This window comes from Suillus fuscotomentosus, assembly GCF_016647785.1.
Source record: "Suillus fuscotomentosus strain FC203 chromosome Unknown F5891scaffold_30, whole genome shotgun sequence".
In the NCBI taxonomy this organism is placed as follows: Eukaryota; Fungi; Basidiomycota; class Agaricomycetes; order Boletales; family Suillaceae; genus Suillus; species Suillus fuscotomentosus.
In genome coordinates this window covers 465,399-485,637 of record NW_024539542.1, presented here as the reverse complement: position 1 = coordinate 485,637, position 20,239 = coordinate 465,399, and the positions used below count along the sequence as shown (strand labels likewise).

At 49.5% G+C, this 20,239-nt stretch overlaps 5 protein-coding genes across 5 annotated transcripts; 3 read left to right on the top strand and 2 right to left on the bottom strand.

Moving 5' to 3' along the window:
* Positions 1-7,824: 7,824 nt before the first annotated feature.
* On the top strand, positions 7,825-8,241 carry F5891DRAFT_1037134 (uncharacterized protein). Its single transcript, XM_041361854.1, has one exon. The coding sequence runs from the start codon at positions 8,006-8,008 to the stop codon at positions 8,207-8,209; it is 204 nt and encodes a 67-aa protein (XP_041225444.1). The 5' UTR covers positions 7,825-8,005; the 3' UTR covers positions 8,210-8,241.
* Positions 8,242-8,766: 525 nt separating this feature from the next.
* F5891DRAFT_1146589 (uncharacterized protein) lies at positions 8,767-10,364 on the bottom strand (the record flags this gene model as incomplete). Its single annotated transcript, XM_041365030.1, is given in 5 exon segments — positions 8,767-9,018; positions 9,088-9,879; positions 9,891-10,076; positions 10,135-10,170; positions 10,220-10,364. The coding sequence occupies 5 exon segments, from the start codon at positions 10,286-10,288 to the stop codon at positions 8,767-8,769; spliced, it is 1,335 nt and encodes a 444-aa protein (XP_041225443.1). The 5' UTR covers positions 10,289-10,364.
* Positions 10,365-10,717: 353 nt separating this feature from the next.
* Positions 10,718-14,443, top strand: F5891DRAFT_381691 (uncharacterized protein). The gene is made up of 4 exons (XM_041371639.1): positions 10,718-13,579; positions 13,628-13,843; positions 13,899-14,092; positions 14,148-14,443. Exons 1-3 carry the CDS (start codon positions 10,832-10,834, stop codon positions 14,010-14,012), a joined length of 3,078 nt encoding a protein of 1,025 aa, XP_041225442.1. The 5' UTR covers positions 10,718-10,831; the 3' UTR covers positions 14,013-14,092; positions 14,148-14,443.
* On the top strand, positions 14,359-16,102 carry F5891DRAFT_1128828 (P-loop containing nucleoside triphosphate hydrolase protein; the record flags this gene model as incomplete). The annotated part of the gene is made up of 9 exons (XM_041364322.1): positions 14,359-14,395; positions 14,509-14,784; positions 14,857-15,093; positions 15,141-15,179; positions 15,234-15,331; positions 15,387-15,458; positions 15,509-15,569; positions 15,619-15,812; positions 15,869-16,102. 9 exons carry the CDS (start codon positions 14,359-14,361, stop codon positions 16,100-16,102), a joined length of 1,248 nt encoding a protein of 415 aa, XP_041225441.1.
* A 322-nt stretch (positions 16,103-16,424) lies between these two features.
* F5891DRAFT_1037125 (uncharacterized protein) lies at positions 16,425-17,053 on the bottom strand (the record flags this gene model as incomplete). The annotated part of the gene is given in 6 exon segments (XM_041361853.1): positions 16,425-16,479; positions 16,568-16,653; positions 16,708-16,760; positions 16,780-16,907; positions 16,959-17,005; positions 17,028-17,053. Coding segments are annotated over 3 exon segments (267 nt in total), but the record flags the coding sequence as incomplete, so codon positions are not given.
* Between the last annotated feature and the right edge of the window lie 3,186 nt (positions 17,054-20,239).

Sequence of the window (20,239 nt, the reverse complement as noted above, 5' to 3'; positions counted from 1 at the left end):
GGACAATTCTGGTGTGGGATAGTATAGGGACTGTCAACGTATCGAGTACCTGTCTCCGAGGTCACACTAGTCGTGTCCTCTCTGCTGCAATCTCGCCAGATGTATGTCGCATTGTATCTGGCTCAGCAGACAAGACTATCCGTGTGTGGGATATGGGGACTGGCGAGCAAGTGGGCTCCCCTCTCCGAGGCCACACTGACTATATTAACACTGTTGCGATCTCCTCGGATGGTCATCGCATCGTGTCTGGCTCGGATGACCAGACTGTCCAGGTGTGGGATATGAAGACCGGCGAGGCAGTGGCCACTATTCGAGGGCACACTGGATACGTTCTGTCTGTTGCAATATCGCCCGATGGCAAACGCATCATGTCTGGGTCAGATGACAAGACCATCCAGGTGTGGGATCTAGAATTTCTGATCCGGCAGCACGAATCATTTGAAGCGCCTACAATATGTTTCTCATCCGACGTGACTCATGCCCTTCATTCCGCCTCCTCCTTTCTCCAAGATTCCAAGTCTAAAGCCCCAGTCCCAGTCCCAGCCTCACCCTCACCCTCACCCTCACCCTCCGAGTCCGAGTCCGAGTCCGAGTCCGATACCCCAGCCCTTCCCAGCCTGAATGAGGAGGGATGGATTGTAGGTCCCGAAGGTCGACTTCTCCTCTGGATCCCGCTCAATTTCTACCCGGTGGTGTATGCCCCAGGCAACACGCTGGTGATAGCCAACAATGCCTTGCAGCTGGACTTGAGTCGTGTCGTACATGGCATGTCATGGCACGAGTGTCGCGAACAGCAGTAGGTCGCGTTGTCTTCGCGTTTGTATCTGTCAGTTGGACTTTGGGCATGTACTTATGTTGATTGACTGAAGTTTTATTCACATTCTACACGTTCCATACAATACAATACCTGTTTACCATCTTGCACTTCATTCATTCCATTCTACTTAATTGGATCGCACTCGCAAAACAGTTTAGGGCTTTACGAATATTTCATTCACTATGTTTACATGCTTTCCTCCCATTGCATTGGAATTGCTTCCCCGTTTACTCCTCGCAAACTAAACTGTACAAGTCAGAACTCGATGTCACCACTCGACAAGGGTCACTTCACCTCATCCAGCTCCATCCTCTTCCCTCGCCAGATGTCATTAACTTCCACCGCGATTAAGTTCGAAGCCGTGTCCAACAATATAGATCGTGATATCATTCAACTACCCAAACAACTCTCAAGGCAGGTCAGGTGTGAGCAGCTGCTTGTCCGCAATCAGCCTCCCCTGAGCATATTAAGGAATACTTTGCTTACGATGCACACTCACGGGAAGGAAGGGCGGAAAAATAGGGGCGATGGTGATCAGAGGAGGCAAGGCGAAGACGAAGTTGCGTGTGGAAGTTGGTGTTGGAAAATTATGTCTGTGCGCCGACTACTGTTTAGAGGTTCAAAGGTTCTGTGATACCATATGTAAGTTAGGACGGGGTATAGAGCTACAAAACAAGACCAATCGCCGCCGCACACGACTTTGATGTTTAGTAACAAGCTCTCCGTCATGATGCATGATGCTTTGCGATGCCTGCTTCAAAGGGATTTTTGTCTGTAAAGGATAGCGATGTAGCAACGCGGCGTGATCACGTTGGGCTGATAAGTTACTCGGGGCACAGCGGGATATCAAGATGGACAGCATATTCGATTGCTGTTACAGATCTAAATCACATCTAGAAGGTAAAATTTTAGAAGGAAAACCATAACTGGAGCGACTCGTCCTCGTCCCTATAATGTGAATTATGCTCATCACTAGGAGTCCATCATCAGCCTCCATGCAGTTAGGAGAATACAGTGAAAGACCACTTACATAGGTACGTTGTCCTACTGCACAACATCACTGCGAGCAAAAAGATCATATGGAAGTGCCAATCCGTTCACTGGGGCACTCATCCCCAGGCGTCGATTGATGGGAGGAATGCCTCTTAGTACACGCTGAGGATGATATCGCTTGCAATGGAGTGGAGAGCAAGCCTATATGTTTCAAAAGGGCACGTCAGTCGTGGAAATGGAAGACGTAATTTGACAGCATTTTGAATTCGATCGAATATGAAAGATTTATGAAAGTTTATACAAAGCAAGGGGTCTGAGATCACGGGTGGCAACTTGAACATCTCATTCAGAATGAGAACGAGAGCGAGTCTAATAATAGACTCACGCTGAGCTATATTTGTACGTTCACATATCAACGGATTGATTCGCCCACTCGCAACACTGACAATCGCACTATCATCGACAAACTGCTCACCCACCTGCCTACCATCCAGCTTCCTGAACTGCTTTAGAACCCACCCCCTCCCAAATCACACCTCCTTCCCCAGCACAGTGCACAAGGACCGCCTTAGTCTAAAAGTGAAATTTAAAAAGCGGATGAAGTCTATTCGTTTGTCCAGGGAATACAGCTCGAGATTGAAGGTGCCGGTGACGTTAACGATTGATAATGTCGACCAACTCAACAACGGCGAGGTTTTCTGATGGTCTATTGTTTGATCAATCCACCCCAGCCATCGATAAGGTTCCGAACTTCCAGCATGCGCATCGATATACTAGTCCAGCCAATCGATATTGGGCGCTTCAAAACACATGTTCGCCAGCTGCCTGTTTACCCTGCGTACCATCCACCACCTTCCTTGTTACTAAGAAACCTCTTAAAACTTACACTCAACCGCCCTTCCAACATACTCGATGAGTGAAGGGAATCCTGCTCGTAAGAAGCGTTGGGGATTGCTGAAGCGAAATCGTTCAAACCCTCAGTTGGCAGAGGAGAGAGGCCGGAGAACAGCTAGTGATGTATAGATTTTCGCCATTACAGCTACTCTGTTGTTTCTAATCATGATTGTAGTCGTCCAGTCTCTCGCCTTCGAGAAATGGATTATCAAGGTTTCTTCCCAAGTCATTTCACAAGTCTACTCGAAGCGCTCGACAGTCTCCCAACCCTGAACCCACAGTTCCAGGTTCTAGCGCACAGGGTCCCCTACACCTTCAGACAAGCCAGGTATATACAATTCTTGGCGCGTTCCATCTGTGATCTAACCAGTAACGGCCGCAGGATCTTCCACCACCCACTATCCCTCCTGAACCAAATCCTGACCAGTCTTCCGATGTGGGCGTTGTAAACACAAGTTTGACTATCACAGTTCGTAATGTCCTTATCGTTCTTTCGATCACAGACTAAGTGCTCTTATCAGCCTGAACAACCTGACCTGAAGCTTGTTAAGGAAAAGCTTGCGAATGCCAAAGCACATCTCGGCGGCATCAAACATGTCTCAGGGATGGTGGAAAATACTGCTTCAGCATCCGACAACCTACAATCTGCTTCCGATACGATCGACACGTTTTCCCAAGTTCTCGCACCATTAAGAGTGTTTAACTCCGTTGTTACGGGGCTTGCGGACGTACGGGCATCTATCTCAATTTTTTATGCAGCTGATCTTTGTGCGTAGATCCATCCTTATGCGAAGGTGGCATTAAGTATTTTCACCTTCGCGTCCAAGGTGTGCTCAATTTTATATTCTTACACTTCGCAAGTCAATAAGACTATGTGGGCGACAGATGATTCTCGACCAGGCGGACCGAGATGCTGCTGTGTCCCGTCTACTCTCGAAGATTTCGGACATCTATGTTTTATTAATGGAAGGGGACAGATTGGCTAGGATTTCGTCCATGCTAGAGATTTATGGAAAGATTGCGCGACAGACGTTGGAGTGTGCTGACTTTGTCGTCCATTACTCGGATATGCAGAATTTTTGTGAGTCTTTTCATCACAATGCAATGTCGCCCAATATTCAGCTCTTTATAGGGCGAAGACTTGGCAAACATGTGTTGAGTGAAACGGAGGCCACGATGCAATGTTACAACGAGGTTCTCGATGACCTCATGCAACAATTCCGAGATCAAATGGCTCTCACCACCATCGAAACCGTCCACCGTATCGGTACGATTCAACTTCGAGTGATTTTTGACTCTTCTCTGAAGTATGATGCCCATGATTTAGCCGAGGACCTGGACGTCAGCGGCATGGAATACGTGCCTGGTGCTGGACGGAATACCTCTAAGAACTGTCTCTCAGGCACTCGGGAAGATATTCTATCCGAGATCAAGTGCTGGATCCGTAGCACGGGCGAAGACGTGCCACGCGTCTTGTGGTTGTCTGGCACGGCAGGGAAAGGCAAATCAGCCATCGCTCATACCATAGCCAACTGGTCTCATGAGCGCGGGGGAATGCGCGCTTGTTTCTGCTTCGACCGCACAAGGGTGGCCGAACACCGCCACGAAAAGATATTCACCACAATCGCACGCGACTTGGCTGATTGCGATATCACCATGCGGGGAGCATTGGCGCGTGCGGTTCATAACGACAACGAGCTCAAACACACTGTAGATGTCTCAAGACAATGGCAGGAGTTGGTCGTAAAACCAATCGACGAGGCCTCGAAAACAATCACTGCACCCGTACTGATAGTGATCGATGCATTGGACGAGAGCGGTGACGCTAAATCCCGGGAACAGATCCTCCGTCTAATTTCTGGCGATACGAGCACTTCTTCCTCACTTCCATCAAATTTCCGTATTATCGTCACTTCTCGTCCACTCGAAGACATTGCGGATGCCCTGAGAGTCACGCCACGTCACCGTCACATCTCCATGGATGAAATCCCGGTCGTATTCACACAACGTGACATCCAACTATACATCTCTGTCACGCTGAAAGGCCCACGCAACATATTCAACGATGGGCACTCCAAGATGCTTGCTGATAAATCTGATGGCTTATTTGAATGGGCTCGTCTCGCCTGCGAATACATCAAGGGTACGAACAAAGTAGGCGTGGATCCGGTGGGCCGTTACAAAGCTGTGATTGGTGGAACGTCTAGCTCTAAAGCAGCAACACATCTGCTGGATGATATGTACCAACGCATATTGACGGATATTATGCCCCTGGAGGACGAGGCAGCAATCACTATGTTTCGTTCGGTAATGGGGCAAATTGTTGCATCCCCTGAACCGCTCCCCATGACTGCGTTGACTGCGATGCGACTGCATTTTCCCCATGAAGAAGACCGTGTTCAAGTGGATTGGGTGATCGGGCCAATGGCCTCGCTTTTAACCGGGACTACAGATTTTCATACTCTCATTCGTCCCCTCCATGCATCGTTCTACGACTTCCTCACCGACAAATCACGGAGCCGTCACTTCTTCGTTGATACATCATCGGTACAGGCCGACCTCGCGTTTGCCTCGCTCGGGGTCATGGAGCGTGGGCTTCGCTTCAACATCTGCTCCTTGGAGAATTCGTACTTACCCAACTCTTCCGTCGCTGATTTGGAGAGACGAGTCAAGGACTCTATTCCGACTGAGCTATCATACTCATGTCGATTCTGGGGCACGCATGTTGGCTCCGCATCCTTCGAATCATCACTCGCTAATGAAGTGGAAGCTTTCTTCGATGGAGAGCGCCTCCTTTGGTGGTTGGAAGCTCTGGCTCTGATGAAAAGGCTAGGCAGCTCGGTAGTGACCCTATCATCTATTGCAGATTGGTTTTCGGTGCGTAGCTCAAGCCCATTTGTTGCCCAACGAATTCTTACGAGTGGGTGGTCGTAGGGTCATGCCGAATTTACGCACGTTAGTGAGGCTACCAGAGATACCCTGCGTTTCGTCCGAACTTTCGCAACCACCATTTTACGCAGCACTCCCCATTTATACTTGTCGGCTCTACCGTTCGCTCCAACCCAGTCGAGAATGTTTCGCAAGTTCGCCTCAAAGTTTCCTTGCACCCCCCGCATCGTCGCTGGCCATGTCGAAAATTGGCCTCAGATGGAGAAGATACTCCATGCGAATCACATGGTTTACTCAGTTGCACTGTCGCCAGATGGAAAACGCGTTGCGTGTGGTTTAGATGACGGAACGATCCAGGTGTGGGATATGGATACTGGCGAGGCATTGTGTACCCCCCTTCAAGGCCACACTGATTATGTTATGTCCGTTGCATTCTCGCCAGATGGACATCGCATCGTTTCAGGTTCGGATGACACAACAGTCCGGGTGTGGGATGCGAAGACTGGCGAGGCATTAGGATCTCCTCTCCAAGGCCACACTAACTGGGTTACGTCTGTCGCAATCTCGCCGGATGGTAAACGCATCGTGTCTGGTTCGTGGGACAAGACAATTCGGGTGTGGGACATGGAGGCTGGCGAGGCGTTTGGTGCCCCACTCCAAGGCCACACGGACATCGTTTACTCTGTCGCAATCTCACCGGATGGGAGACGCCTCGTGTCTGGGTCGTCAGACAAGACCATTCGGGTGTGGGATATGATGACCGGCGAGGCATCAAGCGCCTCTCTCCAAGGCCATGTTGGTCCTGTTCGGTCTGTCGCAATCTCGCCTGATGGCAAACGCATCGTGTCTGGGTCAGGAGACAAAACAATTCGGATGTGGGATATGGAGACCGGCGAGGCATTCGGTACCCCCCTCAAAGGCCACACTGACGCTGTTATGTCAGTCGCAATATTTTCGGATGGAAACTGCATCGTGTCTGGTTCAGATGACCAGACCATCCGAGCGTGGGATGTGAAGACTGGTGAGGTAGTAGGATCCCCTCTCCATGGCCACACTTCCAACGTTCTGTCTGTCGCAATCGCGCCGGATGGAAGTCACATAGTCTCTGGTTCGCCCGACAAGACGATTCGGGTGTGGAATGCCGACACCATTATGGGCAATGCATCAGTTGCCGCACTCGAAAGCCACGCTGATTCTGTCAACTCTGTTGCAATCTCGCCGGATGGATGCTCCATTGTGTCTGGTTCAGATGACAGGACGGTTCGGGTGTGGGATATAGAGACTGGCAAGGCACTGGTTGCCCCTCTCCAAGGGCACACAGAATCTGTTCTGTCAGTCGCAGTCTCATCGGATGGGAAGGGCATCGTGTCTGGTTCAGCGGACAAGAGCATCCGCATGTGGAATGCGGAAACCGGGAAGGCATCAGGTGTTTTCCAAGGTCACACTAACCATGTTTGGTCCGTCGCCATCTCGCCGGATAGACATTCTATCGTGTCTGGTTCATCCGACAGGACAATCCAGGTGTGGGATATTGAGACTGGCGAGGCACACTCTCTCAGTGGGCACTCTGACTGGGTTCGGTCTGTCGCAATTTCATCGGACGAAAATCGCATAGTATCCGGTTCGGATGACAAGACAATTCAGGTGTGGGATAGTATGGGGACTGGCAAGGCATCGAGTGCCCGTCTCCAAGGTCACACTAGTTGGGTCTTCTCCATTGCAATCTCGCAGGATGTATGTCGCATTGTATCTGGCTCACGAGACGACACTATCCGTGTGTGGGATATGGGGACTGGCGAGCAAGTGGGCTCCCCTCTCCGAGGACACACTGACTATATTAACACTGTTGCGATCTCCTCGGATGGTCATCGCATCGTGTCTGGCTCGAATGATTGGACCATCCGGGTGTGGGATATGAAGGCTGGCAAAGTAGTAGCCACTATTCGAGGGCACACTAAAGGCGTCATGTCTGTCGCAATCACATCTGATGGCAAACGCATCGTGTCTGGGTCACAAGACAAGACTATCCGGGTGTGGGATCTAGAATTTCTAATCCGGCAACACCAATCATTTGAAGCACCTATGATATGTTTCTCAACCGACGTGACTCATGCCCTTCATTCCGCCTCGTCATTTTTCCAAGATTCCAAGTCTAAAATCCCATCCCCATCCTCCGAGTCTGCGTTCGAATCTGAGACCCCAGTCCCTTACATCCCGAACGAGGAGGGATGGGTCATAGGTCCTGAAGGACGACTTCTCCTCTGGATCCCGCTCAATTTCCACCCGGCGGTGTATGCCCTAGGCAACACGCTGGTGATACCCAACAATGCCCTGCAGGTGGACTTGAGTCGTGTTGCACACGGCACATCATGGCACAAGTGTCGCGAACAGTAGCAGGCTGCGGATGTCCTTATGTCAATGGACTGGAGATTTATGCACATTCCATCGATTTCATATAATACCTGTTTACCATCTTGGATTTCATTCGTTCTGTTCTACTTAATGTTCTCGCTCTCAGAAAACGTTTATGAATGCACAGATTTTATTCACTATGCATGTTTACATACACTCATCCCGTCGGTACTGTACTATCTGGAATTACTTCCCCGAGGATAACTTGAAGGTGTACAAGGGACGTGAACTTGAAGCACCACTCGACATCGCCTCCGAGTTGTCTGAACAGATGGATCGCCGCAATGGACTTCCTCACCCCTCGAAGCCGTGTCCAACAGCATGGACCATGACCCCATCCAACTACTCAAACACCGCTCGACGAAAGATCACAGGCAGCTCAGGGGTAATTAGCTCGGCAGAGATGTAAACCAACTAAGCATTCTGTCGTTCTTCACGTCATTCTAATAGAGTAAAAGACAGTTCTTAGAACTTCGTCCTGAACAGGTTGGAAAGGAACAATTCGATGATCAAGTGGCCAGTCTGGCCGTCGGTTGCGATGATGGCATATTACAGTAGATTTGATCCATGAGTTGACATAGATGACAAGTTGTCGACCAGACTCTAGGCTCATGTCCTTAGCATCCTCTATGTTATCGTCAACATAAATTCATGCACTCAATCTCAAACACAAGCAGCGTCGCAGAGTTTACTAACTCATATGAATGATACCGCTATGATTTATGAAGTACGAGAGCATGCTAGCACAGTGGTAAAGCGCGCTATTCATTGTCTGAAAGATCCATGTCCATGTCGCTGTCATTTGAATCATCCTCTGTGGCAGTGATGAGTGCACAATATTGGGGGTGTACAGGCGGCGGAGGAAGTGAAGGTGGAGAAGGTGGCAGCGGAGGAGGGGTGGAAGGTGGTGGAGGTGGTTGGCACTCGATGTGCGATTGCAGCGAAGAAAATGCCCCAGGTAATCTCCAAGGAGGAACAAGTACATTCGCAGATTGAGTTCCGGATATTATTTGCTCCCAAAGAGCTCTTCTTTCTGCGGTAAAGGTATTACTGGTACGAGAAGTGGCGGTGTCCGATGATACTAATGTCGTTCCATTATAGACGGTGAGGTGGTCTGAGGAGAAATAATCATCGGGGTATGTTGCCCACCTACGGGGTGTCAATGAGCGGAGCCCCGAGTCAGAGCTGGCAGACAAAGTATCGTCGACAACCGGTGTTTCGTCCTCGCCTGATTTGATGTAAAAAGACGTTGCAAGACTTAGGTCGATCACCTCGTGGTCCTCTTCGCCACTAATTACGAGGAAGGAGTCATCGGCACCTTCAAGTGGATGACCGTGTATCAGAGTGTCGAAGTCTCCTAAAATTCGTTGGCGAACGGCATCCCTTGGATCGGTATCACTTATCCATCCTGTAGGATAGCCCCAATATGACATGTTGCATAGCCATGCACACTGATGACCTGAGTCTCCATGTTGCAAGCCCAAAGCTTCGCGCAAGGCGGGACCAACAACCTTTCCGGGCTGGAAAAATTCCAACCATTCAAGCCGTTGTTTTTTCCAAGCTTCAACAACATGAAATCTTCCCGGTTCCCTCGTTTCCCCATCAGAGCGCAAAAAATTGAAAAGTTGCCGCGACAGCGCGATGAGGGGACGATTATGCGGTTCGGGACAGGACCCAATGATGTGATCAGGTGAGCCGCAGTTGAAACAAAAGCGAACATCAAGGAATGTAGGGGATGGACTGCGGTTCTCGCCTAGGATACCGGAGACGTGCCTGTCATAAAAGCATAACTGCGGTGACAATTCTTGGAACCCAGCTGATCCAGAGGTATCGATGTAAAAGTTGCAGGCGACATTGGACCTGTAAGGACTACTCTCTAGACAACTTCCTCCTGAGCTTCCAGCGCCGCATTCCACTGCCTCATGGACTCGAGCACGGTGGAGGCATCCCAACGACCTTTCGCTATCTCCCTCCCATCCAGATGGAGCGCGGGAATCCAGTAGACGTATTTCTTCTTCCACCTTTCCTGGCCTTTATCCTGTATGTTGACTATTTCAAGATCGAATTGATACTACTCGTTTATCAGCTACTTGTATGTCGCATTTGAGTGTTGAGAACTTGTGACGTACTGACTGCCTGACTTTCGCTAATTCTAATTTTGCGACCTAGCGTAAATAATTAGAAAGTTTTATAAAGAACAAGAAAGATACTAACATCACAAAGGGAACAATTTGGGCCAGTAAAGAGAATGAGGCGGGCGAGTTGGGGGAGACGGGCAGCCATTGGAGGGTGATGGTATCTGGGGTCCGTTGTAATTCCTATTATGGGTTGTGGGGAATTTGTCTTGGTTCAATAACGGAAGCAAATGTTCTGTACACCGTCCGCGTCCGAGGTCATTCGATGAATCAGTGGAATGACAGTTCAGGATCCTCCATGGCGCCAGAGAAGTGTGTTCCTACGTTATTCTATGGATATACTTTGAATTTTTTTTTCTAGCGCGGCCGTGTCCGTTTTTCTCTCAAGGACGCTGTCTGTTCGCGGATTCGTGCAACTTCCTTCACGATATCAAAGTGAAGAGTCCTCTCAATCAGTCGCATTTTGACGTGCGCGTTGAGCAGCCTATCGAGCCCCGCGTTTTTTTTCCCTCTCAAGACCGTTCTTAACCCTCCTTCGGTCGTGGTTAACTCTGCGAGTCCACGCTCTACCCAACATGTCAGCCCGGTGGATGACACTTCTCGTTATTTCGGTTTACTTTCGGTTCTTCAAGATGTAATTGGCCCAACTACTCAGGAGGACGGTGAAACACTCACACCTCGACCTGTTGGCATGAACGATATTTTTTTGCAAAATTCCCAAGCAGAAACCGCCGTGGTTGGTTTCTCCCCGGACGCTTCTTCCATGGATATTTCTACGTTAATGGAAGAATCAGATTTATGTGATACCCAGGACTCTGTTGTTGAAGTGCCTCAAGATGTCGGGGAGATACAGGAGATACTCGCAGGTCATGATATCGACTCGGATGATTATAAAGAGGCTAGGGATATATGTCCCTCATATGTGGTGGATGATGAGGATGGGGCAGAAGAACAGGAACAGGATTCCAGAGAGGCCGGAGAAGATAACTCGCAATCTACTTCCATGACCGTCTTGCGGTTCCCCACTCCGCCTTCCAGGTTCTCTTCTACGAGTACTGCCAGCTCTGTCTTGTCGCTCCTTGCATGTCCTCATGACCTTACGGAGGAGCCCTTGAACAACCCGGGACAAGAAGCTTACAACAACCTTCTGTCCCCCGTCGAGCTTTCTGCACGCTTGCGACCTTTCTCAATGTACAGCTATAACTTTCCGCTAAAGCGGGAAGACTCTATCGACTCGGGCTATGCCGACAGTTGGACGGGACCGGCACTGCTAGCGCGTTCTCCACCTCATTCCACGCGCAATAGCATTGCATTCGATTTGATTCCCTTTCGCCGTGCTTCAGTATCTTTGTTACAAGATCGACGCGTGTCATACGATGTTCGCGGCGTTCGACCTCCCCCCTGCCAACCGGTGGTGGCCGAAGAGCATGACGATGACGCATCCTCGACTTTATCTATTTTAGATGCCTATGATCTTTCATCTGATCTCGACGAGGAGCCTCTCTCCACCACCGTCCGTCTCGCTGGGATGGGGTTAACACTTCCTTTAAGTCCTCCAGCAGAATCATCCTTTCCAAAACAGCCATCCGTTTTCATTTCCGAGAGTGCGCCCATTCATGATAGCACCTCAGAAGCATCATCACTTCAGCCTGATTCCGTGCCTGAGGATGACACTGGATGTGCGTTTTTCGATACTGACAGCCCTCTAAAGTCGCTGGTTTCTCCGCCTTCATCTGCGACTCGCCCGTCCTTTGTCAATGGGATTTTTCCATCTCAGGAAGCAGTGCTTGTCGGCATGAAATTTTCCAGTCTCCCGGCCTCTCCACTACCCGAACCCGCTGCGTGCGACGTTGATATCGTCAGCAGAGTCAATGATGTCATGGCACTCTCCTCGGTTTCCTCGTATCCGAGTGATACCGAGTTTATGGAGGGAGAATTGTCATCAAAGGTCTCGCTATTATCTGTGGGCCCTTTCCCGTCTGGCTGCTCGTCTCCGAATACGTCCATACTCTCCGTTGAGTGTGACTCCATGGTTGACGACATGACTCAAGAAACCGTTTTCTCTCACCCTGCCTCGCCACAGCAGAGTGGTTTTGCACCGGCGCAGTCCAATTCATCGTCGGTATGGGATGATGATAATATGGATCGATATGAACTTCATGGAAATCAACACCATACAAGCGACCCAACGGAAAGTCAAGAGTCGTCCATTGTTCACCCCAACGAGCGGCCAAGGATATCCCGTGAACTTCTAGCCCATATCGGGCATGTATTTTCCCTTTCCGACGACATACTAGTGCCTACAGGGGATGCTCTAGACACAACCGGAAGTGGTACAGGTGTCCAGACTGATGATCATGGTGATTCCTGGCATAATGCTCTGGATGCGGATGTGCGACAGGCTTTGCGCATGTCTTCAATGCCTCCTGTGGCGTTCTTATCTGATGATGCAGACTTCGATCACGACGAGGCCGGCGTGCGCACGTCTTGGGGTTCTCAATTGGGCGACTTTTCCATCAACCTTCGTCGTCGGAGTGGCGCAGAAAATGTCTTGTCCGTCGAGGAAGGTATGAGTGTTAGCCTTGTTGAACTTGACGAGAGCGATGCACTTTGTGGCCAATCGAGCACTGGAGGCCTCTTGGATGACATGGTATCTTTACCAGTGGCCTTGGAGACTCCTGCCGAGCAAGCCATCGGAACTTATGACATAGATGCATTCCTACTTCAGGAAAAACGGGATATCCAGACAGCTCATTTTCACGACCAATCACTAGTTGACACCAATACTGTCAACGACTCCTCAGCTGCGACTTTCAGCTCCGCAGATGCTCCATCGATCATTGAATTTGTACAGAGGAGTCGTGCTATCTCAGATGCCACCGTGAAACCTGATTCACGGTCTCCGGGTGTTCCTTGCTTTTCTCCGTCACCCATGGCCCTCACCCCGGCTAACCTTGTCGACAGTAATTTGGACGAACATGCAGACTTCCCGCAAGCACTTGACGATCGAAACGTGGATGCACACTTGCCAAGTATGGAGGCTATTGACGTGGAACTAGCCCATGAGACGGGGGAATCTCCGAATCTACATCCGGCATCTGTTCTTGAATCAACAATACATGATCATGAGGAGAAACAGTCTTCCATGTTAGTCAGGATGGGGTCCCCTGCGACACTTAGAGCTCCATTGAATCTGACAATACGCATTCCATCGACCATTGAAGCTCAGCCATCCTCATCGTCTACTGCTCAGAGTCTACCACTCATTCTATCTCTCTCGAATGGACGTGATACGAAGCGATGGTTCTCCTCCCATACAGACGGGTTTTCGTCTGCAGCAAATAGTCCCTCTCTCTCCGCTCCAGTAATATCAAATCTTCCGTCGCGCGAAGCAGGGAGCACAAAGGTGGCGTTGGGTTTTCGACGTTTCAATCCACAGGTAAGCTTCTGAAGCGACATTGTCTGATTGTTACTCATGCCCCTGTAGTTTGTAGCCAGAAGGCCATTGCAGCGTACTCAGCCCTCTCCTGTTTCACATGTCTTTCATCCAGCAGCGAGACGAGAGAGTAACGCCGCCAGTGCGAACGCTGCCCCGCAGCAGCTCGACTTCTTCCCACCGAACCTACCATCGTCCGATCGGCTCCTATCTCCCATTGAACTGCAACAAGAACCATCTGCTACTGGATTAAAACCTCTCAAGCTGGTGAGTCGTCAATTAACAGTAATTCATGTACATCGTCACTCAAGTTCTCCTTCAGTCTAGTTTGCTTAATCCGAGGTCGTCTGTATCATCGTCCTCGTCCATCATGTCTAATATATTATCCGGTCACTATTTCGAATTCCTTTTCGGTGATTGCAGTACTCATCCTTGAATATAGATCATATCTTCAACTCGTCTTCACCTCATTCGCCCAATGTATCGTCTAGTACTTCGCTATCGTATAATTCACTGGTGCGTAAGCTAATAATGTTTTTGCACTTGGTACCAGTCTGATTTCTGTGGGCAGCTGCCTTCACCATGTTCAAGCATTCCCGAGCATATTCCCGAGCATATTCATAACACCCTCACACCCGTTCACGTTACTCCATCATTGTTTGCATTTACTCCTGCACCTTCGTCTCCTGTTCATCCTGCGCAGAGGGAATGTCAGTCGCACTCTGCACCAGTTCAACAGGCTCCATCTTGGCGCCTTTCGCGTTATCGAGGAGACTCTCATGATGTTAATCGGCCGCTCCACCCCTCGACACGTCGACTGTCAACTCTTAGTTTGACATACGACGATGAAGAGGAAGATACCGATAAATACAATCGCACGATTCGTCGTTCCGTCTCCGGCCTTCCTCCACGATCCTCGTCCGTTCTAGAAGCTCCAGTTCATGCAATAGCGACGCCAAAGCCGACTCTCTTGTTTGCCATTGCGAGCGATGATGTCAATGAAGTACGACAGGTGCTCGAGAGCGGCGAAGCTGGACCAAACGACCAAGTTGGTCCTCAGTCCGCCCTGGCCTTTACTTTGACAAACGACAAGCTGTCGCACAAGAATGAGATTGTCAAGGCCTTGTTAGCCTATGGCGCAGATCCATCGGCGTTGCGGAATCCAAAATTGAATCCATCTGCACAAGCATCACCGGAGGAAAGTGAAGGTGGTTCAGGCTCACATTCACAGCCTGGAGAGACGATGCCAGAAGGAATGGACCCTGCTACGAGGTACGTAGTGCCTTTCAATATTTCATCACTGTTTGCTAATTCGATTCTTAGATACTATGTGACCAGAGCCGATTCGACACACACTCGACAAACATCTCAGCTTATATATCGGTCATTCTTCCGACCCCTCACAAGAGTTCGATATGATCTCATTGGTCAAGACTGGGTGTTAGAACAACTCTTTAGGGTGTTGAGTATGCACTCTCAACGGTTGTCAGTAGCTCCGATCGTGGTTCTGCTTTGCGGTATGTTCTCCAGCTAAGCACAAGGTGCATTGTTATACCTCCCCTAGGTCCGAGTGGTCATGGGAAGAGCTTACTGGCCCGCAAATGTCTGTAACTCATCTTCACGAGTTACACCTCCAACTTACTGTTTTTTTTTGCAGTTGGAAGTCTCTTGGATATTCCTACCCATACCGTTAACATGACCACCTTGCGCTCCACGCACGATCTATGGCAATCGTACTCTATGAGTCCATATGAGGTTTGTCATGTTTTCTTTGTCGATGGAATACACCTTAATAAATACTTCCGTGAAGGAACCTTCCTCGGATACTTTGGCCCAATTTCTGCTTAACAACGAAGGCGAGCGATGTGTGGTCGTGCTAGACGTACGTTCCTCTCAACCTTGTTCCGCAAAATTCACTCATTTCTACCTTAGGAGATCGAAAAGGTAGAAGATCCAAAGGCGCTATATTCTCTTCTCATGCCTTGGGAGCTTGGTGAGTGCATATAACATTATGATTACGACAATGTTTTACTCTTTTAAAGGCCGGTGTTCCCTTGAAGTGGGAAAGCGACATGTTGATCTCACGAAAGTGATTTGGCTTGGAACGTCCAATATAGGCCATAACTTTGTATTTGAGCACTGTGATTCCCGACCAGATCCAAGTAAACCCATCACTCGAGAAGAGTACCGAGATCTCATGGATCTTTCAAGACCTCATGTCTCGCAATGCCTCGGAGTGAGTGCTCGAACTGGTCAATTCCTTTACGGACTCCCTGATGCTGTCTCTTCCAGGCATCACTTTTGTCTCGCGTTACCACCGTGTTGCCTTTTATTCCGTTCACCTTGGAAGAAAAAATGGCAATCGCCGCTGAAGCGGTATACACTCTCACTTGCAACGCTGAGAAGACCCTGACTCCTCAAGATGTGGAGGCAATTGTGATGAAAGCGCTGCCAAGTTATGTTCCATCGGAGGGAGCTCGCTCGTTACACAGAGCTGTGTCGAACCAATTGGTGGATATGATCTAGTCTCTGCGCTTCCTCGATATTCCTGTGATTTATGGTACTTAATATTGTATTGTTGCATCTTTGCATACACGGTATATCTTTCCGTTTGTCTATTCAGGTCTGCCAAGTGAGTGCGATGAAACAAGTAACAACCTATGTGATAGCGAGGAGCGAAATTGGAATTCACTAAAGATCTCCTGACAATCAGTATCTACGTAGTACTATGTAATGACTGTCGAAAGCTCTGCCCATCGCAACGACCATGGATGCGCTCAACCGTGTCAACATATACTACATTCCAGGCAGCGAAAACATTACTCGTGAGAAACAGTTAGAACGACGGTAAGATAGAAGTACTTTGTACAATCGAAGATCCGACACACTGAGACAAATCGTACAATACGTGAATACTAGTAGAACGACTCACAAAAAAACAGACAGCTAATGATACACTAGTGCCAAAAGAAAACATTACAAGCCTTGGACGTGTTTGTTCTTTTCGCCGCATTCACGAATGGACTCGCTCAGGGAGTGGGTCCAAACGCGACTGCAGCGCAAGCTGCCATACATGCCTCAAGTGCTGTATTGCAAGCTATAATAGCGGGAGGGGCTGCAGGTGGTGCGACGCCGAATGTAAAACCGGCTGCAGAGTAGCATGCAACAGCGATGCCGTTGCAGCCTGCTCAGAAAGTTGAGACAGCTGTACACGACAGTCGTGCTCGTCAACCTTACCGGTTTGACAGATGGCGTATCCGATTGGGCCTGCGACTGCGGGCCCAGCTGTTGCAGCGAGGAGGAGGATAGTACTAATCGATTTAAGCTTCATCTTGTGGGTCGACGGGAGACTCGATTGAATGAGATGATGGTGAAAAAGAACCTATTGCGGTGTAGCTCGATGCCACTAAGGCAGAGTTGAATTGAAGAGCGAGAGGTCAGGAGAGAGTACCCCTATGGAGGCCAATTTCAAAAAAGGGCGACACCCCTGTCACGTCGCTGAAGCGGATTCCGGAGTCGGGCGCTCAGCTTAAACATGTACAAATAAATAAAGGTTCCATCTCGAGATAATATGCTATTAATAGTTCAAGCTTAACGGGCGCTTCCAACGTTCATCATTAATAATAACCCTCATCGCAGACATGCAGGCGCCAGTCCATCCTATTTGCTACCACCACGCCTCCCACTTACATTGCACCAAAATACGCACATCCAAACACCCATCTTTCTCACTTACTAGATGGATGACAACAATCATCCTCGCAAGAAACGCTGGGGGCGGGCGAAGCCAAGTCATTCAGACCATCATTTGGTAGAGGAGAGAGGCAGGATGACAGCCAGTCCCGATGTATGAACTTTTATATTAGCATTTACATCATACCTAATCATTACAGCCGTCCTCTCTCTCGCCTTCGAGGAATGGGTCTCGTGAAAGACGTTCAGGGTCAGTTTTCAAGCTCTTTGGCAAGGTGACCAAGCGCTTCGCTCGAAGCGCTCGACAACCCCAGGACACCCAGCCAGTTCAGTCAACTAAGGTAAGCGTAATCTAAGCTCTGAATGTGCCCAGTGTGCTATGATTAGTAATAATCGCTTCTGCAGGACCTCACCCCTCCCACTCTCGAACCAGATTGCGAGCAGTCTTCCAATTCAGGGATTGTAGAAGTAAGCTCGACTAACGAAGTTCGGAATATCCTCATCGGTCTGTTTCGACAATGTGCTGACACCTACACTCAGGTCGAACATCTCGACCCGAAATTTGTGCGCGAAAGAATCGCCAATGCTAACAAAGGTCTCGCAGGCGCCAGCCAGGTCCCAAGAATACTCCAAAATGCTTCTTCCGCGACCAACAACCTACCATCTACTTCTGATACAATCGATACGTTCTCCGCGTTGATCAAACCCTTGAAGGCATTCAACTCCATCGCCAGCACGATTGCGAATGTACAAACCATCTATGTCTCTTCTGTATGTGACTAACATTCGTGCGCAGGTCCATCCCTACGCGAAGGTGGCACTGAGCATCTTCACTTGCGCATCCAATGTAGGCCTCTTTCTCAATCATCGCCGTTGCAGGTTGACAAAGTTTTGGTAACAGATGATTCTCGATCAAGCAGACCGCGATGTCGCTGTTTCTCTTCTCCTCTCAAAGATATCTGAAGTCTATACTTTTATCACGGAGGAGAAAGAATTGGCTAAGATTCAGTCCATGCTAGCGATATATGGGAAGATAGCACAGCAGACGCTGGAGTGTGCTGATTTCATCAGCCATTACTCTGAGACGAAGAGCGCCTGTGAGTCGATCCCACTGCTTCGTTCTCCCAAGCTCAATGTTACTTGTTCGTATAGGGATAAGACTCGGCAAGCACGTTTTCGATGAAACGGACGTCACGATCCAGAACTATAACAATGTCCTCGACAGTCTCATGCAGCAATTCCGAGACCGGGCGGCTCGTGATACCGTTGTGATCGTCCACCATATGGGTATGAGTCAGTTTTCAGGTCTCTTTGCGCCTCATCTGACATTCCACGATCCCTGGCATAGCTGAGAGTTTGGACCTCGTAGGCATGGAGTACGCAACGGGCGCAGGATTAAATACGTCTAAATGTTGTTTGCCAAATACTCGGCAAGACCTTCTGAAGGATATTCAGAACTGGATCAGCAGCACTGAGGAGGGTGCTCCGCGCATCTTGTGGTTGTCTGGTACAGCAGGCAAGGGTAAATCAGCTGTCGCCCACACAATAGCCGATTGGTACATCGAACATGGTGGTCTCAGCTCATGCTTCTGCTTCGACCGTACTCGGCAAGCGGATCGCCGTCAAGACAAAATATTCACGACCATCGCAAGCGAATTGGCGGACTGCAACCCTATCGTGCGGCGAGCCTTGGCGCAGGCGGTTCGTGATCACAATAGACTCAAGCGGACTCCAGATATCACAAAACAATGACAGGAACTCATTATCGGTCCCACAAGCATAGCCTCAAAAGCCATCGCTGCACCCGTCCTGATTGTCATCGAGGCATTGGATGAGAGCGGCGAGGCTAATTCCCGAGAACAGATTCTTCGTCTACTCGCTGGCAAATTAAACACTTCCGCTTCACGACTATCCGAACTCCCAGCCAACTTCCGCATTCTCCTCACTTCCCGTCCCCTCGAAGATATTCACAACACTCTGCACGCTGCGCCACATGTTCGCCATATTTCCCTGGATGACATCTCGTCTGCGTCCACAGAACTCGACATCGAACTTTATATCTCCCACAAGCTAGAAGATCTGCGTCACATTTTCAACGATGCCCACTTCAAGGCGCTAGCTCTGAAATCTGATGGCCTGTTTGAATGGGCTCGTCTCGCCTCAGAATATATCAAGAGCACGAACATCGTGAGCCGAGGCCCGATGCGCCGTTTCCACGACATTTCTGAAACATCTGCCAAAGGCGTACATCTTCTGGATGAGATGTACCAACGCATCTTGGCAGATATCATGCCGAAGCACATGCATGAGGAGGCGATTCCTATCTTTCGGTCCGTCATGGGTCAAATTCTTGCATCGTCGGAACCACTTCCCATCAATGTGTTGAACACGATGCGACGGTGTTTCCCATGTGATGATGACCGCTACGACGTAAAGTTGCTCATGGGGCATCTTGGCTCGCTTGTCTCCGGCACCTCAGATTCCGATATTCCCATACGTCCCCTTCACGCATCATTCTACGACTTCCTCACAGACGAATCGCGGAGCCATGACTTCTTTGTTGATGCATCAGCGGCACATAGAGATTTTGCCTTCGCCTCGCTTCGGGTCATGGACTCGGAGCGCGGGCTTCGCTTCAACATCTGCTCCTTAGAGAATTCGTACTTGCCCAACTCTTCCGTCCCTGATTTGGAGAAACGAGTGAAAGAATCCATTCCGGCTGAGCTATCATACTCATGTCGGTTTTGGGGGACTCATGTCGGCTCTACATCTTTCGAATCACCGCTCGCTAAGGAAGTTGAGGCTTTCTTCGATGGAGAGCGCCTTCTTTGGTGGCTGGAAGCACTGGCTCTGATGAGAAGCCTCGGTGGCTCGGCAGTGACCCTCTCATGTATTGCATATTGGTTTTCGGTGCGTAGCTCAAGCTCATTCTTTTCCCAACAACTTCTTACGAGTAGTGGGGTGGTTGTA